This window comes from Phyllobates terribilis, unplaced genomic scaffold, assembly GCF_046119375.1.
Source record: "Phyllobates terribilis strain yellow unplaced genomic scaffold, ASM4611937v1 Scaffold_1__5_contigs__length_1240528914, whole genome shotgun sequence".
NCBI lineage: Eukaryota > Metazoa > Chordata > Amphibia > Anura > Dendrobatidae > Phyllobates > Phyllobates terribilis.
In genome coordinates, this window is record NW_027362761.1 from 356,293,408 (window position 1) to 356,311,821 (window position 18,414).

The following is an 18,414-nucleotide window of genomic DNA, read 5'->3' on the forward strand; positions in this document are numbered from 1 at the left end:
GCAAAGCAAAAGGTGGCTACTTTGACGAACCTAGAATAGAAGACATATTTTCAGCTGTTTCACACTTTTTTGTTAAGTATATAATTCCACATGTGTTAATTCATAGTTTTGATGCCTTCAGTGTGAATGTACAATTTTCATAGTCATGAAAATACAGAAAAATCTTTAAATGAGGTGTGTCCAAACTTTTGGTCTGTACAGTACATACACACACTACTCCTCTATGGTTCTTAAAACAAGTTTGTATAATATAAATAAACAAAAAAAATCTCGATTTATTCTGTATTGAGTATGAATGGCATGTCCAGAAATACACACACTTAGGCCTCATTCAGACGTCTGTTTTTTCATGTACACAAAATTTGCACGGTGTCATCAGTGTTTTGAATTCATGTGTCATCAGTGTTTTGAATTCATGTGTCATCAGTGTTTTGAATTCATGTGTCATTAGTGTTTTGTCAGAGTTTTCATGTGTGGATAAATAAATTACAAAGCTTCTCCTACGTTTTGCAATGTTAAAACATTTTTCTATGAGGTAAAACATTATTTTTAAACAAGCAGGGAAATGTTTTACCTCATAGAAAGAATCCTCTGTGATCTCGTGCTGTTCTGTCTGTATACTCTTTCACGTCCTCCCCTGCCAGGAGATGTGATATGATCAGATCATGTTCCTGTATGGTCAGACACAGCCATTACACAGTACACAGCAGGGGCACATAGACACCTAAAATAGGTAATATATTAATGTGGGGGTTTATTTCTCTATTTTTTTTTATAGAAAATACTGCAACCTTGAGTAGATTTTCTCTTTTTTTTCATATAAACTTTACTATTGTCGTGTATAAAAAAAAAAAGTAGTGCATCAAAAAAAGACACTGCTCACTCTTCATTGCTTACCTTCATAAGGTCTGTGCATGAATTTAAAATCCTATTCAAAAAACATAAGAAAATGATGTACATTTTTGTTAAATTTTTTTTTTCCTTTACCCACAGTAATTTACAAAATAACAGGTTTCCAGGGTTTTCCAGGATCACCATGATAGTCTTTGATGACGTAGTTGTTTAAAAAGGTCATGGCACATGTTCACACTGCACTGTCTACCTGCACACCCTATACTTAGTGGTGACTGTGCTGAGTAGTGCAGCACTGATCGATTCACTTTAATGGGATAACGCTGCAATATTGTACAAAGCCACTTATTAAAAAAATTTCAAGCAGGTAAGAGAGCAAACACACATTCAAAAGCTGATTGGAGGGTGTTGAGAATTATACCCCCACTGATCCAATATGGATCACATATCCTAAGGAAAGAAGATCATTATGGTCATCCCAGAAACCCTTTTAAAAAGGTATAACTTATTGGATATACTCGAATATAAGACGACCCGAATATAAGCCGAGGCCCCTAATATTACCACAAAAAAACTGGGAAAACTTATTGACGCAAGTATAAGCCTAGGGTTGGAAATGCAGCAGCTACTGGTAAATTTCCCCATCCTCGTATGCATGGCCCCCCTCATCCCAAATCCTGGTATGCATGGCCCCCCTCATCCCAAATCCTGGTATGCATCGCCCACTATCCTGGTATACATGGCCCGCATCACTGCACACATGAAAAAAAAAAATAAAACACCCCTACTCACCTTTCTTCCTCCCCTCTGCTCCAGCGCTGTGTCCTGCCTGCCAGCATCTCACCTCCGCATCTGAGCAGCACATGACATAACTGCCATGCGCCCTCAGACGCCAAGGTGAGCTGCGGGGATATTCACTCCTCTCCACGCCGGGACTATGCGTGAAGAGAGGAGAGAATAGTCAGTCATTTTCCTTAACAGCGCAGTGTGAGTCGCAGCTGCCACTTCCTGCAGCGGCTCTGCAAGCATATGTGCCCGCTACTAAAGAGAATGAATATTCACCCCTCTCCACGCCGATGGAAGTGGAGAAGAATGAATATTCATTCTAATAGTGAGCACAAAGGATCGCTGAGCCGCAGCAGGAAGTGGCAGCTGCGACTCACACTGCGCTATTAAGGAAAATGAATATTCACCCCTCTCCACTCCCATGGGCGTGGAGAGGGGTGAATATTCATTTTCTTTAGCAGCGGGCACACGTGGTAGCTGCAGCAGCCGGCTACTTCCTGTGCCTGCTACTCCACAACCGCAACACCCCACCGGTATATACTATATATAGAAGTATATACCAGAGTTTAACCCTAGAACGCATACCTGGGGCCTCGCAGGCCCGCCCTGTTAATTGTTTTCTATTTTCTGCAAGATTACTTTAGTTAGAATTTTGAAACTCTAGGTCACGGGTCCTCAAACTACGGCCCGCGGGCCACATGCGGCCCGCGGAGGACTTTTATCCGGCCCGCCGGGCTGTGGGCAGAGGAGAGCGGTGTCAGCGCCCGCCCTTCCCCCCGCTTTTTCAGAGCCCCGGCAGCCCGATACTTACCTCTCCCTGTGCCTCCGCAGATCCGCTGTCTTCCTGGTGCGCGCTCCCTGTGACGTCTCGGGTCAGAGACCTGAGCCGTCATAGGGAGCGCAGTGCGGGACGATGCTGCCGTGACACTGGAGTCCAGACCTGAGCAGCGGCAGCAGGTGAGGAGGAGGGAGGTGAGTATTGGATTTTTTTTTTTAATGTATGGAGGCATGGGACATAATATTAGGGGTGACATCCTGCATGTGGCATTATATGGGAGGGGGGGGGGGTGACATCCTGAATGGGGCATTATAAAGACAGGGGAGTGATATCTTGCACGGGGCATTATATGGTGGGAGAAAGGGAAATCCTGCATGGGGCATGATAAGGGGGGGAACAGCCTGCATGGGGCATTATAAGGGGGAAACAGCCTGCCTATTGAGGACCTATGCTGCCTATTGGGGACATTTACCTGCCTATTGGGGACATTTACCTGCCTATTGGGGACCTATGCTCCCTATTGGGAACATTTACCTGCCTATTGGGGACCTATGCTGCCTATTGAGGACCTATGCTGCCTATTGGGGACATTTACCTGCCTATTGAGGACCTATGCTGCCTATTGGGTACAGTTACCTATCTATTGAAATACCGGTTGATTTAACTTTACTTGTTCTTCATTTTAAATATTGTATTTGTTCCTGTATTGTTTTTTAACTACAAAATAAGATATGTGCAGTGTGCATAGTAATTTGTTCATAGTTTTTTTTAAAAAACTATATTCCGGCCCGCCAATGGTCTGAGGGACCGTGAACTGGCCCCCTGTTTAAAAAGTTTGAGGACCCCTGCTCTAGGTATTCCTCAGGTATATAGTTGTTTGTCATTTTTGTTTGAGTTATTCCATGTTATTTGCACACGGGCCTAAAAGGCCCCAGGTATGTGAAAGTGTAGCTTTTTATGATCATGCGTACTAGGGTTAAGCTGAGGGGGGGCTTTTTCAGCATAAAAAATGTGCTGAAAAAGTCCGCTTATACTCGAGTACATACGGTAAGTTGAACAACACTGTGCTCTGATGGGGCCAACAAGCCTGACATAGTAGGTGACAGTATGCGCGTTATAAGAGGCAGAAAACAGCTTCAAATAGAGCCTTATAAGTATGCAATATATTACTTTACAGGGCGGTATCAGCAATTTATGATACTAACAAGCTGCAATTCAGCAGCAATGTGGAGAATAATTACACTGACCTCTCATTTACTTCCAGCTTAACTCCGGAACTGTCTTTCCGAGCCTGATTCATCATTTCCTGCCAGACAATGGAATCGTTTCAGCCAAAATAATTTAACATGATAAATGAAAAGGTTACAGTCTGGAGTGAAATACAAGATCAGTTAATAAGTGATGGCAACTACTATTTTTACATAGTAATGGGGGGTTGGTGGAAATCGATTCGTAGGACCTGATCCACGTCAGTAATCTGTGGTCGCAGAATGGAAGCCTCGAGAACTGCCTGTTACCCAACAACATCTGTCGCTCTTTTTTCAATTAGCCAGTCTGGAGCAATGTCATGTGTGTGTCCCACTGCAATGATGACGCTGCGCCAGGCCGGCTAATCAAAAGCGGAGTCAGGAAAGACATCAGGTAACAGGTTGTTCTCAGCGCTCCAATCAAGTGGCCGTTGTTCCTGACAATTGAGCCACGGATGGCAGTGTCAATGCAGCCTTAACACTCAAAGTAGTGGGAACAGTACAGTCATAGGTTATTCCCCTTATAAAACAGACAAGATGACTAGTAATGTTATGGTGTAGGAGAATGAAAGGAATGACACATTCTCTACATCCATTAATGGAGTTATTTTTTGTATGGGGCTAAAAACGTAGTGTAGTGTAAAGTAGCTGATCACTACCTGCCTGTTCTGCCCTGTGATGATATCTGCTGGCTCAGAGCAGCTATGGACGGCTCCTGCCGTCGATTCTCCTGCTTCTGGTGACATCACGTCGACAGAGCAGCTGCTCCTCCACAGTGCTCTGTCAATGGAGAGTCACTGCCGATGTTATGATGGACAGCCAGCTCCCTGCTCCCTAACTGCAGACTGTAAGAGGTAGAGCTGCTCTGTTGACTCAAGGTCAAAGGAAACCGCAGAGTCACCACCTGAGCGGAGGCAAACCGTCTCAAGGCAGAAAAAACAGGTAGTTATCAACTAACTAGCGGTAAGTTCTTAGACTCATTGCAAAAATAACCAAAGTCCCGGATAACCCCTATAATCAGTTATATTTGCAGATAATACAGGGCTAGAAACTATTTCAGTATATAAAGCGAATTACAGATTACAGCCTCCTCACCTCAATCCTTCGAACTGCATCTTCTATGGCTGCAGATGTAGATGCCATCTCTTTATCCACCATGTCTCCCAATTCTTCCTGCCTGATATCCAAGCTCTTAGGCCTCAATTCCTGCAACACATAAATCCAATTAAGAATATGAACCTCAAGCTTTGGTATAAACTTACAAAAGGACAATTTAAAGGGTAATTTCCATCTCAGTCTTTCAGTCTCCGACCACAGGAGGTGGAGATACTAAAACAGACAAGAGTGCATGAGCAACAATGTTTCCATAGAAATGAATAGGAGTTATGGAAGAAGTGTAGCATCGATCCTAGCCCCAACCTTTTGTGGCCCATGCCTGGCCCTTTAATTAGGGTAATCTGAACCCAATTACAAAGGAATGCTCTTTGTTAGTTCTAAGATTATTTGTACCTCTCCCAGTCCAAGGATATTCTGCAGTGTTCTTCTAACATTTGTCAGATCAGCACCTTTCAATGACTGCTTATCCTTCAGCTCATTCAGGTACTGTAAACTCTGGCTTCCACAATCCCTGCAGCTGTCTACAAGACCTATAACATTAAAAATCAATGTGTTGAAGAGAGCCAATATACTTAATGGCATAAATACCTTCAGAAAACAGTTTGAAAAACTTTACTCACGATCTCCATGGTCAGGTGGTGCCAAGTGAGATGTTGCACTGCCATTTACAATTGTATCTGCCGCTAAGTGTGCAAACTGTGCCAGTGCGCCAACAAGATGAGAGGCATCTGAGGGAGAAAACCGGAATTAGTCTTACCAGTAATGATGTTTCCAGGACTCCACATTACAGCACCATAGGAGGAGTAATCCCATATCCTGTGTATGGACAGGAAGCACAAGAGGTTAAAAGTCCTCCCACCCCCAACCTCCTCAGTCATTTTCCAAGAACCACATTGGCTGGGTACAACAAAATTTTATTTTTAGACTTGCTTAGACATATGTTAGAATCACATACAGTAGAAATATAGGGAGGGAAATAAGGGTGCTGTCATGTGGACTCCTGGAAACATCATTACCGGTAAGACTAATTCCGGTTTTCCAGTACGTCCCCATGACAGCACCATAGGAGTATACCCAAGAACTCATAGCTTAGGGTGGGATAACAGCATGAAGTACCTTCCTACCAAACGCAGATCACTGCTGTGAGAAAACATCTAGCTTGTAGTGTTTGCAGAAAGTAGTATGTCCTGACCATGTGGCTGCGGTACATATCTGTTCAATGGTAGCCCCTGCTCTAGTTGCTCATGAGGTGGAAATTGCTCTGGTGGAATGGGCTTTGATAATTTCAGGGGGAGGCTGTCCTTCTGAAAGATATGCTAGATTTTATCATGGATGTAACCCATCTAGCTAAGGATGGTTTTGAAGCCTTCCAGTCTTTTTTCCCCCCAAACTGTGTAAAAAGATTAGAGTCTAATCTCCAGTTTCGAGTGGCTTCCAAATAGGCCAACACTGCTCTGCGGACATCGAGATGGAGGAACTCTTCCTCCCTCTGATTCCTAGGGTTTTCGCAGAATTATGAAAGAACCACTTCTTGGTTTAAGGTCATTGATGACACCACCTTCGGGGAGAAACTTGGATCCAGCTTCAGAATGATGCAATCATCCCGAATGAGCATACAAGGCTCGACAATAGATAGAGCCTGGATTTCACCCAATCGTTTAGCCGTGGTGATTGCCACCAAGAAGACTGTTTTGAGAGTCAAGTTCTTTATTCCAAATTCATTAACTGGGTCGAAGGCAGGTTTACAAAGGACTCTCAGGACAAGATTCAGATCCCACGGAGGGGAAGAAATTCTCTGGGTAGGCCTAAGTCTCTGGATTGCCTTGACAAACCTGATTATCCAGGGATGCTAGGACAATGATGTGTCGAAGAAAGCACCTAGTGCCGCAATCTGCACCTTCAAGGTACTTTGTCTAAGACCTGCGTCAAATCCTGCCTGCAAGAAATCAAGGATCGCAGGGATGTCTGGCTGAGAGGTGTCTACTGTCCTGTGGAACTGACAAAAGGTCTTCCAGACTTTTTTATATATGGCCTGAGTTACAGGTTTTCTACTAGCCTGAATAGTCTGGATCACTCTGGCGGATAAGCCCTTATTCTTCAGGATCTTCCCTTCAGAAGCCAGGCTGAGAGCTGGAGTTGTTGTAGATTCCAATGCAACAGTGGACCTTGTGTCAGAAGATCCTCCTGAAATGGTAAAACGATTGGATCTTCCAACGCTAGATGACGTAGAAGGGAGCACCAACTCCTCCTTGGCCAGAACGTGACAATTGCTATGACTGTCGCCCGATCTTCCTGAATTTTCCGCAGCATTCTCGGAATTAGAGGGGCAGGTGGGAAGGCATAAGTTAGGCCTTCTCCCCAATATTGTGAGAGAGCATCTACTGCCAGAGGATGATCTCCTGGGTCGAGAGCGAAGATAGATGTTGTCTTTGCATTCGTTCTGGATGCAAAAAGGTCTAGGTGCGGCTGACCCCATCTGCGAGTTAGTTGCTGGAACACCTCTTAGTTCAGTTCCCATTCTGAAGCCTTTATCTGACGCCAGCTGAGATAATCTGCCCCCTGATTGTCGGATCCCCGAAGGTGAACTGCTGAAATTGAGCTCACTATTTTCTCTATCCCCAAGAATATCCTTTTGGTCAGGGACTGGAGAAGTGGATGTCTTGGTCCGCCCTGATGTCTGATGAAGGAGACTGCCGTGATGTTGTCCGACAGGATTTTTACATGTCTGTCTCTTAAGACCACCCGGCTTCTTTGTAGGGCTTCCCAGATCGCCTGTAGTTCCCGAAAATTTGATGATCGGGTCTGAATCTCTGTGGACCATGTTCCTTGGAGATAAGAATCTCCCACTTGAGCTCCCCATCCTGAGAGACTTGCGTCCGTGGTCACTAAAAGACAAGGTTCCAGAATCCACTGCACTCCCGTCTGTAGATTTTTCTGGTCGAGCCACCAGTGTAGAGAGTCCTGGGCGTCTCTGGACAAAGACATCCTCCTCTCTAGGTAATTCTGATGTCCGTCTGTCACTTCCAGGATGCATTTCTGTAAAGGCCTGGAATGGAACTGGCTCCATCGGACGCAGGTGATGCATGACGTCATAATTCCCAAAATACTCATTGCCTTTCAGATTGAAGGTTTCTTCTCTCTTGAAAAAGAACAAATCCTTTGTGGAATTGAGAGCATTTTGTCTTCCGGGAGATAAAACATTCGCCTTCGGGAGTCGAGCTGGACTCCCAGGAAGATGTGTGAAGTACTGGGGATAAGATTGGATTTCTCTTTGTTCACAATCAAACCCAGGTTGGTAAAGGTCTGTAGGACAACTTCCAGATGTTGCGTCATACCTAGAGGAGATCCTGCCACCACCAGGAAGTCGTCCAAGTACGGAATGATGGCAATATCCCCGAGTCGGATATAGGCCACCACCTCTGCCATGATCTTCGTAAAGATTCTGGGAGCAGATGAAAGGCCAAAGGGAAGACATCGGAACTGGTAGTGTAGAATCTCACTGCCTGATGGTAGTGCAAATCTCAGATATTGCTGACTTGAGGAATGTATTGGCAGGTGGTAGTATGCATCGCTGAGGTCCAGGATGCACATTACCGCATCTGCGTCTATTAGAGGAATGGCTGATCTTACTGATTCCATGCGGAATTTTTTGTAACGGACCCATCGGTTTAGGGGTTTTAAGTTTATTATTGTACGGAACTCCCCTGACTGTTTCTTTATTGAAAACAGAGAGGAGTAATGGCCCTGATGTTGTTCGTGTTCCGGAACTGGCACAATAACCCTCTGATAGAGCAGCTGCTACATATCTGCCCATAGACGGGAAAGAGAGGTAGGGGAACCCTTTGTCAGGCGGAATTTTTGAGGGGGATATGGAGAAAATTCTATCCCGTAACCCTGTGCTATAGTTGTTAGTATCCAGGGATTTTGAGTGACCCGATGCCAACTGTTTTTGAAAAACTTTAATCGCCCCCCCACTCTGACATAGTCATTGTCGTTTTGGACGGGATCTAGTACTGGGCTGGTATTTCCTATCTTTGTTCCCCTTATCAAAACTCCAGCTTGTGGACCCCCCTTTTTTCTGAGTGTTATATTTACGGGAGGAGAAGGGTTTGCAAAAGGGCAGCTCCTTCTTTTTCTCCTCAGGGAAGCCCTTCTTTCTATCGGACGCCTTTTCTAGAATGTCATCTAGCACAGGTCCGAATACTCTGAGCCCTGAAAATGGAATAGAGCACAGCTTGTTCTTAGAAGCTGTATCTCCAGACCATGTTTTTAACCAAACAGCTCTATGGGCTGAGTTGGAAAGCACATTATTTCTGGCCGCAAATCTGACCGATTCCGCCGAAGCGTTGGCCAAAAAATGTGTTGCCATCTTTAACAGGAGCAATGATTGAAGGAGAGTTTCCCTCGGGGTGCCATCCCGTAGGTGACTCTCTAACTCTTCTAGCCAGATTCTCATGGATCTGGCAATAGATGTAGCAGCGATATTAGATTTAATGATAACCACCGAAGATTCCCAGGCTTTTTTCAAAAGTCCGTCCGCCTTCCTATCCATAGGATCTTTAAGTCCTGAAGAGTCCTCAAAGGGGATAGAGGTTTTCTTGACGACTTTAGCCACTGGGACGTCAATTTTAGGAACAGTGTCCCACACGTTGGTGTCCTCTGGGTCAAAAGATAGTCGGGTGCTGAAGTCTCATGGTATAGAGAGTCTCTTCTCCGCATCTTCCCATTCCTCCAGTATCATGTCCTTCACATGAGCATTAACAGGAAAAAGTCATAAGTTACTTACCGGTAACAGGATTTTTTGGAGTCCATGACAGCACCACGAGAGAGGGGATCCGCCCACCAAGGACAGGAAACCTACAGACTTAAAAGGGGGCGGCCTTCGCTCTCGCCTCAGTTTGGATTACAGAGCATTGAGAGGACCGCCAGGTTAGTAAACATAGCATTACAATCATAAAAATAATATTTTTATACAACACCAGTAAGTGAGAACAGATTGCAAATAATAGACTAGAAGTGCTCCCATAAAGGTGAAGGGAGGGAATATAAGGGTGCTGTCATGGTCTCCGAAAAATTCCGTTACCGGTTAAGTAACTTATGACTATCGGTCGACCATGACAGCACCACGAGAGAATTGCAGAGATGAAAAAAGTCTAGGGAGGGACCACCGCCTGGAGCACCCTTCTCCCAAATGTGAGGTCAGATGAAACACCCAAATCCAGTCTATAGTGCCTATAGAAGGTAGATGGAGAAGACCAGGTAGCCGCCTTACATATGTCCTCCATCGAGACACCAGACTTCTCCACCCATGAGGTTGTCACCGCCCGGGTAGAGTGAGCCTTCAACCCCTGTGGCGCTTCCTCACCGCTGGAAACATAGGCTAGAGTAATAGCCTCCCTGATCCACCTAGCTATGGTGGATTTAGTAACCTTAAGCCCCTTTCTAACCCCTTGGTAGTAGATAAACAAGGAACTATCTTTCCTGAAAGCCTGGGTGACCGAAAGGTACCTAATCACACACCTCCTTACATCTAAGGTATGGAACTCTGCCTCTTTTTGGTTACTTGGATTCGGACAGAATGAGGGTAGTATTATTTCTTGGAGTCTATGGAAACGGGAAGCTACTTTAGGGAGGTATGCTGAGTCCGTTCTAAGAATTATCCTATCGTCCAGGATCTGACTGAAAGGTGGGGCTGAAGACAGAGCCTGAATATCACTAACCCTTCTAGCTGATGTTAGGGCTATTAGAAGCTCTGTTTTAAGTGAGATAGATTTAAGGGATGTTGAATCTATTGGCTCGAAGGGTGAACCAGTTAATGCCTTCAGAACTAAATTTAGATCCCAGGGTACTAAATTGCTTTTGATAACTGGCCTGGATCTAAACACAGCTTTGATGAAGCGAGAAACCCAATAATTTCCTGCCAAGTCACAGTTATATAGGGCACCTAACGCAGAGACTTGGACTTTAAGGGTGCTTGTTGCCAGCCCCAACTCGAGGCCCTTCTGTAAAAATTCAAAAATTTTACCAATTGGTGCCCCCTCACCAACTGTAGAACCAGAGAAAGATAAAAAATTCTTCCAAATTCTAGCGTAAATCCTGGTAGTGACCGGTTTTCTACTACGCATTAGTGTAGTCACTAGACCTCGGGAGAATCCTTTGCGTTCTAACAGGGACCTCTCAAATTCCACACCGTCAAGTGGAGGCCGGGAGCTTGAGGATGGACTATTGGACCCTGGCTGAGGAGATCCCGAATTTCGGGTAGGACCCAAGGATCGGAGATGGACATGTTCCTCAGGCATGAGAAAAAGGGGGCGATCAGGAGGACCCTCGCCTTGTCCTCTGATTTTTCTTAGAACCATGGGAAGGAGACTCAATGGTGGGAAGGTGTAGGCCAGACTGAAATTCCAAGTCTACTGCCAGGGGGTTTTCTCTGGGATTTAGGAAGCAAAAGAGCTTTGTCTTTCGATTTAACCTTGTGGCAAAGAGAACTACCACCGGAAGACCCCATTTTCGGACCCCTGCCTCAGAGAAGAATGGCTTAAGAAGTCTGCTTTTACATTTTCTTTCCCTTTGATGTAGAGGGCCGTTAAGGAAAGGAGATGACGTTCCGAAATCTGAAAAAGATGATCCGCCACTTTCATTAGTGATCCAGCACGAGTACCCCCCTGATCGTTCACGTAAGCCACCGCTATCCTATTATCTGAAAGGATTTTAACGTTCTTATTATGAAGGAAAGGCAAGAAATGAATAATCGCCTTATCAACTGCTAGCAGTTCCTTAGTGTTGGAGGAAAGACTTTTCTCAGCGTCTGACCAGGACCCCTGGGCAACCATATCCCCCAGATGAGCCCCCCATCCATGGAAGCTTGCATCAGTTGTAATTATTTTAGTGACTTTAAACACCCAGGGAACTCCTCGAGACAGGTTTGCCATGTTCACCCACCATTGCAAGGACTCAACAGATCGGGGAGACAAGGACATCCGCCCTTCTAAGTGCCCATTTAACACAACCTCATTATGCAGAACGTCCCATTGTAAAACCCTGGAGTGGTATTGTGCCCACATAACCCCAGGAAGGCAAGAAGACAGGGTACCCAATAAGGACATTGCAGCTCTAAGGGACATGACCGGGTTTGATAATGCTCTCTCTACCAGAATTTTAACCTTTTGTTTTTTGGCTTCCGGGAGGAAACATATTTGAAGGTCTGAATCCAGCATGATACCCAAGAACTGTTGCATCTTTGAAGGCACTACTCTGGACTTCTCTAGATTTAGGATCCAACCCAGACTTTCCAAGATGGAGGATACCAAATTAAGATGATTTTCACATTGGGGGGCTGAGTCTCCAACTATCAAAAAATCATCCAGGTAAGGGATAATCAAAATATCATGATCCCTAACATGAGCCATAACTTCCGCTATAATCTTAGTAAATACCCTGGGGGCTATGGCCAGACCGAAAGGTAAGGCTCTAAACTGGAAATGTTTAATTTAGTCATCTATGATCAAGGCCACCCTAAGGTATTTCTGGAAGTCCATATGTATAGGTACATGGTAATAGGCATCTTTTAGGTCTAACACTACCATGTAACAGCCTGAAAAAAGTAACTTTATTGCAGATTTGATGGATTCCATCTTAAAGGTGGGAACTAACAAAAATTTTTTAAGGGCTTTAAGGTTAATGATGCACCTAAAAGACCCATCAGGCTTAGCAATCAAAAGGAGGCGAGTAGAACCCTAGTCCCCTTTCTGCTGTCGGGACTTCTACTAGGACCGCTTTATGGACCAAGTTCAGGACTTTCACTTGGAGGGCCCTTTGTTCAAGTGCTGAGGAACGGTTTGGGGTCAAGATGAATCTCCCACGAGGAATCTGTCGAAACTCGAATCTCAGACCGGAACCTACCAGACCAAGGATCCAGTTACTAGAAGAAATTTTTGTCCAGGCAGGTAAGAAGCCCAACAGCCTCCCCCCCTACCTGGGCTGCGAGTCACTGACTCTGTTTCCGGGGGCCTTGGTTAGAAGAAGAAGAGCCGAACAGGAGCCCTTTACCTTTCAGTCTGCGGTCTTCCCATTTCTCCTGACCCTTCTGGTGTCTTTTCCATAGAAACCTTCTCCTATGGAAAGGACGTTTATACGTGGGGATAGACAAGCTAGGGGAACCTTTCTTTTTGTCACTCGCTTAATCCAGAAGCTCATCGAGGACCGGCCCAAAAAGATGCTCTCCTTCACAAGGAATAGTGCAGAGTCTCGTTCTTGCTTGAATATCCCCCGGCCAACATTTCAGCCACAAGGCTCTGTTGGACATAGCGGCTGCCTCGCTGCCAATCTGACAGAATCCGCAGAGGCGTCTGCCAGGAAAGCCGCTGCCCCCTGTAGAAGTGACATATCCGCTAAAATCTCCTTCCTGGGGGTGTTATTTTTTAGATGGGATTCAAGTTGGTCCAGCCATATCATTAGGGACCTGGCGGTACAAGTAGCGGCCACCGCGGGTTTTAAGGCCCCTGCAGATGTTTCCCAGGTCCCCTTGAGGAAGGTGTTAGCCTTTCTATCCAAGGGGTCCTTAAGAGCCCCCATATCGTCAAAGGGGAGAGAGGAACATTTAGATGCCTTAGCAATAGCCACATCTATTCTGGGGGCTTTCTCCCAGGAGGAAGAAGCTGATTCTTCAAAGGGGTATTTTCTTTTGAAGAACGGAGGCAGAGTACCTTTTCTCTCTGGCTTTTTCCATTCACTACGAATCAAGTCCTGAATTTTCTCTTTAAAGGGAAAGCATCTTCTCTTTCTTTGTCCCAGCCCCCTGAACATAACATCCTGGACTGATTTTTCCGGTCTGGCATCTGTAATACCCATGGTCGACCGAACCATCTTAATTAAACCATCGACTTCGCTAAGGGGAAAACAATTCTGACCCACACCATTATCTGAGGAAGTGGATGAGGAAGAGGCTGCTTCGTCCGAGTCCGACTCATAAGCTGAGGACAAGGGGTCATCCGGGACTAGGGAGACTTCACAGTCTGTGTCCACCTTTCCTTTAGTTTTCTTGGAGAGGATTTTATTAATTTCGGATTTGACCAAGGTTTTTAATCCCAATGTTAGACTAGGGGCCTCCTCTGCCAGCGTTTGATTTATACAAGACTGACATAACTTTTTAGGGTATGAGTCAGGAAGGACGGAGTCAGATAATGCACACTAAATATGCTTGGCCTTGGAGGTACACTTCTTCCCCTATTAAAATTAGAAGGGGAGAAGGGATACTTCATTACTTAAGTGAACTTTCTCGAAGATCACTTACCCGGGTGGCTCAAAAAAGGCTGGTACCGATTTGGAGGAAGGACCCTTCTCAGCCGGGGGATCGTCCCTGAAGGCTGCAGATTCGTCCATCCTGCCGGAGCCATGATGACTGGACCTAGACGCCGAACCTCGCTTTCCTGAGGACCGGGCATTACCAGAACCATGCGGGCGATGCACTTTTTGGGGCTCCCCAAACAGCCGCTGAGATGGTGGAGATGGCGGCTGCTCAACTTGCTGCTGCAATAGCTGCTGCTGCTGTTCACTATCAGACTCCATGGTAGAGAGAATGAAGCTGGGAAGTCCTGAACCGTGGTGCCTGGCCAGTTAAATAGGCCTTGATCCACCCCTCTGCACCAGATCTAATCCGCTTCTTTTTTTTTTTTTTTTTCAGGGACGCCTACACCGCGGTTAATACCGCACTCACATACTGATGCCGGTAACCTTCCGGGTTCCAGTCACATGATCTCCTCGAGGCGCGGTGACGTCATCGGGCCGCGACTTACAGGAAGCCGGAAGTGGGCGCCAGCGCGAGGAAGCATCCTACACTGCCGGCGCTCCCAGGTAAGCCCCGCTCACACCGATGTCCCGCTACCTCGGAACGGGGCGCAATCCTCCCATGGCCCGCTCCGGGTCGGGGTGGAGGGTCGCAGATGCCTCAAACCCGGCGCACCGACGTCTGCCGGGTGTCGATGAGGACAACACCCCACGCAACCCGCATCTCCAGGGGGATGGTGGACTTGTCACCCCAGATAGAGGTGCAGTCCCACTGCACTCCGGATCCCAACCAGGGCAGACACTTCCATAGAAGGTGCAACTGGCTGAAGCAGATAAAGGGGCTGCCATCCCCCAGACAGGGGCACTGCTCCCCTGCATATCTGGTGCAAAGAAATGCTGTGCCTTTCCCAGATAGGGGTGCACTCGCATTGGCAGAGCGCTGGAGCTGCAGATCCCAGATAGGGGCGCTGCTCGACAGCCGTCGCCATCCAGATCTTCCACGAGCCTGCCATAGGTTCCCTCCATCAAGGACAGGAAACCAAACTGAGGCGAGAGGGAGGGCTGCCCCCTTTTAAGCCTGAAGGTTTCCTGTCCTTGGTGGGCGGATCCCCTCTCTCGTGGTGTTGTCATGGTCGACCGATAAACCATGGATCTCTGGGTTTTAAGACCACCAAACATCTCATCCTGAATGTTACTGCTCTTCTCCGTTTCGTCGACTTGCATCGTGTTTCGGACGGCTCGTAGAAGAATACCCATACCATCTGAGTGGAACATATATCTTTTCTGTTCCTCGTCCTGAGGTAGACTAATGGTCTCACTGTCAGAGTCGCCAGATGGGTCGATTTCACCCTCAGAAGATGGTGCTATATCTAATCTGGGGGCTGTAGAGACGTGATAGAAGCCTGAACAACTTCTTTAATTATACTGCGCATCTCATTTAACCACTTCGCACCAGAGCCTGTTTTTGCCTTCGTGACCGGGCCAATTTTTTCAATTCTGACCACTGTCACTTTATGAAGTAATTACTCTGGAACGCTTCAACGTATTCCCCTGATTCTGAGAATGTTTTTTCATGACATATTGTACTTCATGATAGTGGTAAAATTTCTTCCATATAACTTGCGTTTATTTGTGAAAAAATCGGAAATTTGGTGAAAATTTTGCAATTTTCAAACTTTGAATTTTCATGCCCTTAAATCAGAGAGAGATGTCACACAAAATAGTTAATAAATAACATTTCCCACATGTCTACTTTACATCAGCACAATTTTGGAACCAACATTTTTTTTTGTTAGGGAGCTATAAGGGTTAAAAGTTGACCAGCGATTTCTCATTTTTCCAACAAAATTTACAAAAACATTTTTTTAGGGACCACATCATATTTGAAGTCACTTTGAGGGGTCTTTATGACAGAAAATACCCAAAAGTGACACCATTCTAAAAACTGCACCCCTCAAGGTGCTCAAAACCACATTCAAGAACTTTATTAACCCTTCAGGTGCTTCACAGGAATTTTTGGAATGTGGAAAAAAAAAATTAACATTTAACTTTTTTCACAAAAATGTTACTTTAGACCCAATTTTTTTTATTTTCACAGGGGTAACAGGAAAAAATGGACCCCAAATTTTTTTGTGCAATTTCTCTTGAGCGTGCTGATACCCCATATGTGGTGGAAAAACACTGTTTGGGCGCACTGCAGGGTTCGGAAGGGAAGGAGCGCCATTAGACTTTTTGAATGTAAAATTTGTCTGAATAATTAGCAGACGCCATGTTGCGTTTGGAGAGCTCCTGATGTGCCTAAACAGTGGAAACTCCCCACAAGTGACACCATTTTGGAAACTAGACCCCTTAGGGAACTTATCTAGATGTGTGGTGAGCACCTTGAACCCCAAGGTGCTTCACAGAAGTTTATAATATTGAGCTGTAAAAATAAAATTTTCACATTTTTCCCACAAAACCGTTTTTCATCCCTTAATTTTGCATTATCATAAGGGTAATAGGATAAATTGCACCATGAAATTTGTTGTGCAATTTCTCCTGAACACGCTGATACCCCATATGTGGAGGCAAATTACTGTTTGGGCGCATGGCAGGGTTTGAAAGGGAAGGAGCGCCATTTGACTTTTTGAATGTAAAATTTGTTTGAATAATTAGCAGACGCCATGTCGCATTTGGGGAGCCCCTAATGTGACTAAACAGTGGAAACCCCCCACAAGTGCCACCATTTTGGAAACTAGACCCCTTAGGGAACTTATCTAGATGTGTGGTGAGCACCTCGCACCCCCAGCTGCTTCACAGAAGTTTATAATATTGAGCCGTGAAAATAAAATTTTCACATTTTTCCCACAAAAAATCTTTTTCATTCTCTAATTTTGTATTATCATAAGGGTAACAGGATAAATTGCACCATGAAGTTTGTTGTGCAATTTCTCCTGAACACGCCGATACCCCATATGTGAGGGAAAACCACTGTTTGGGCGCATGGCAGGGTTTGAAAGGGAAGGAGCGCCATTTGACTTTTTGAATGTAAAATTTGTTTGAATAATTAGCGGACGCCATGTCACATTTGTGGAGCCCCTAATGTGTCTAAACAGCGGAAACCCCCCACAAGTGCCACCATTTTGGAAACTAGACCCCTTAGGGAACTTATCTAGATGTGTGGTGAGCACCTTGCACCCCCAGCTGCTTCACAGAAGTTTATAATATTGAGCCGTGAAAATAAAATTTTCACATTTTTCCCATAAAAAATGTTTTTCATCCCCTAATTTTGCATTATCATAAGGATAACCGGAGAAATTGCACCATGAAATTTGTTGTACAATTTCTCCTGAGTACGCCGATACCCCATATGTGGGGGAAAACCACTGCTTTGGTGTACGGCAGGGTTCGGAAGAGAAAGGAGCGCTATGTTGGCTGGGATAGGTGGCAGACACCATGTCACATTTGAAGAGTCACTGACATGCCGAAACAGCAGAAACCCCCACAAGTGACCCCATTTTGTAAACTACACCTCTCAAGGAATTCATCCAGGGAAGTAGTGAGTATTTTTTAATTTTTAAATTTATACCATTGGGCAGTGAAAAAAGTATAATTATATTTTTACCACAAAAAAATGTTTTACCCTCAGATTTTACATTTTCACACAGGGCAATGGGTAAAAATGGTGCCGAAATGTGTCACACAATTTCTTCTAAAAGTGTCAATACCCCATATGTGGCTGTATCGTACCGCTCAGCCATACGGTGAGATCTGGGGGGGACGGAGTGCTATTTGACAATTGGAGAACAAATTATTGTAGAATAGGCATTTGGATTTGGGAGCACAAAATTTTCTGAATTTCTTTTGGGGGGCAAGGGTCATTTTGCTTTTCCAGAACCTTTCTGCTACCAGTAACTTGGAAGTCCCTTATATTTTTAACAGATGACGGACCTGAGTGGGGACTAGCTTTTTTTGAGGACTGAGTTGAAGCTTTTATTGGGAACATTTTACGTAACATTTATCCGGCGCTCTAGGCTGAGCACTTACATCGGGGTTTCCATCTAAATTTCCAAGTGATGTAATTCAGATGAAACCCCTGCAGGATCCATTCACTGTAATGAGGCAGCAGAGTTACTCTGGACACCGTCTGGCCTCTGTGTAGCGGTGTCCTTTTTTTCAGAAGTGCACAAAACTGTGGCCAACCGCACTTTTATGCACGCCTAAAACAAATGACACCGTGGGATCCCAGGCTAGACGGCGTCCACAGTGGCCTATATCTGCCTCATTACAGGGAATCTTCCGTCATGGGTTCCGGCTGAATCATGTATTTCAGAGATTTACACGGAAACTCTGGTGTAAGTGCTCAGCGCA

The 18,414-nt window shown here is 45.3% G+C and overlaps 1 protein-coding gene across 1 annotated transcript in view; it reads right to left on the minus strand.

Moving 5' to 3' along the window:
* The window catches only part of HIP1R (huntingtin interacting protein 1 related), a 136,572-nt gene that overhangs the window by 13,881 nt on the left and 104,277 nt on the right, over positions 1-18,414 (minus strand). Inside the window, exons 21-25 of the mRNA XM_073676222.1 lie at positions 5,400-5,507; positions 5,173-5,309; positions 4,759-4,869; positions 3,664-3,722; positions 898-928 (exon numbers count right to left, since the gene is read on the minus strand). Of these exons, the coding sequence (XP_073532323.1) occupies positions 898-928; positions 3,664-3,722; positions 4,759-4,869; positions 5,173-5,309; positions 5,400-5,507 (446 nt within the window). The remainder of the gene's footprint in view (positions 1-897; positions 929-3,663; positions 3,723-4,758; positions 4,870-5,172; positions 5,310-5,399; positions 5,508-18,414) is intronic.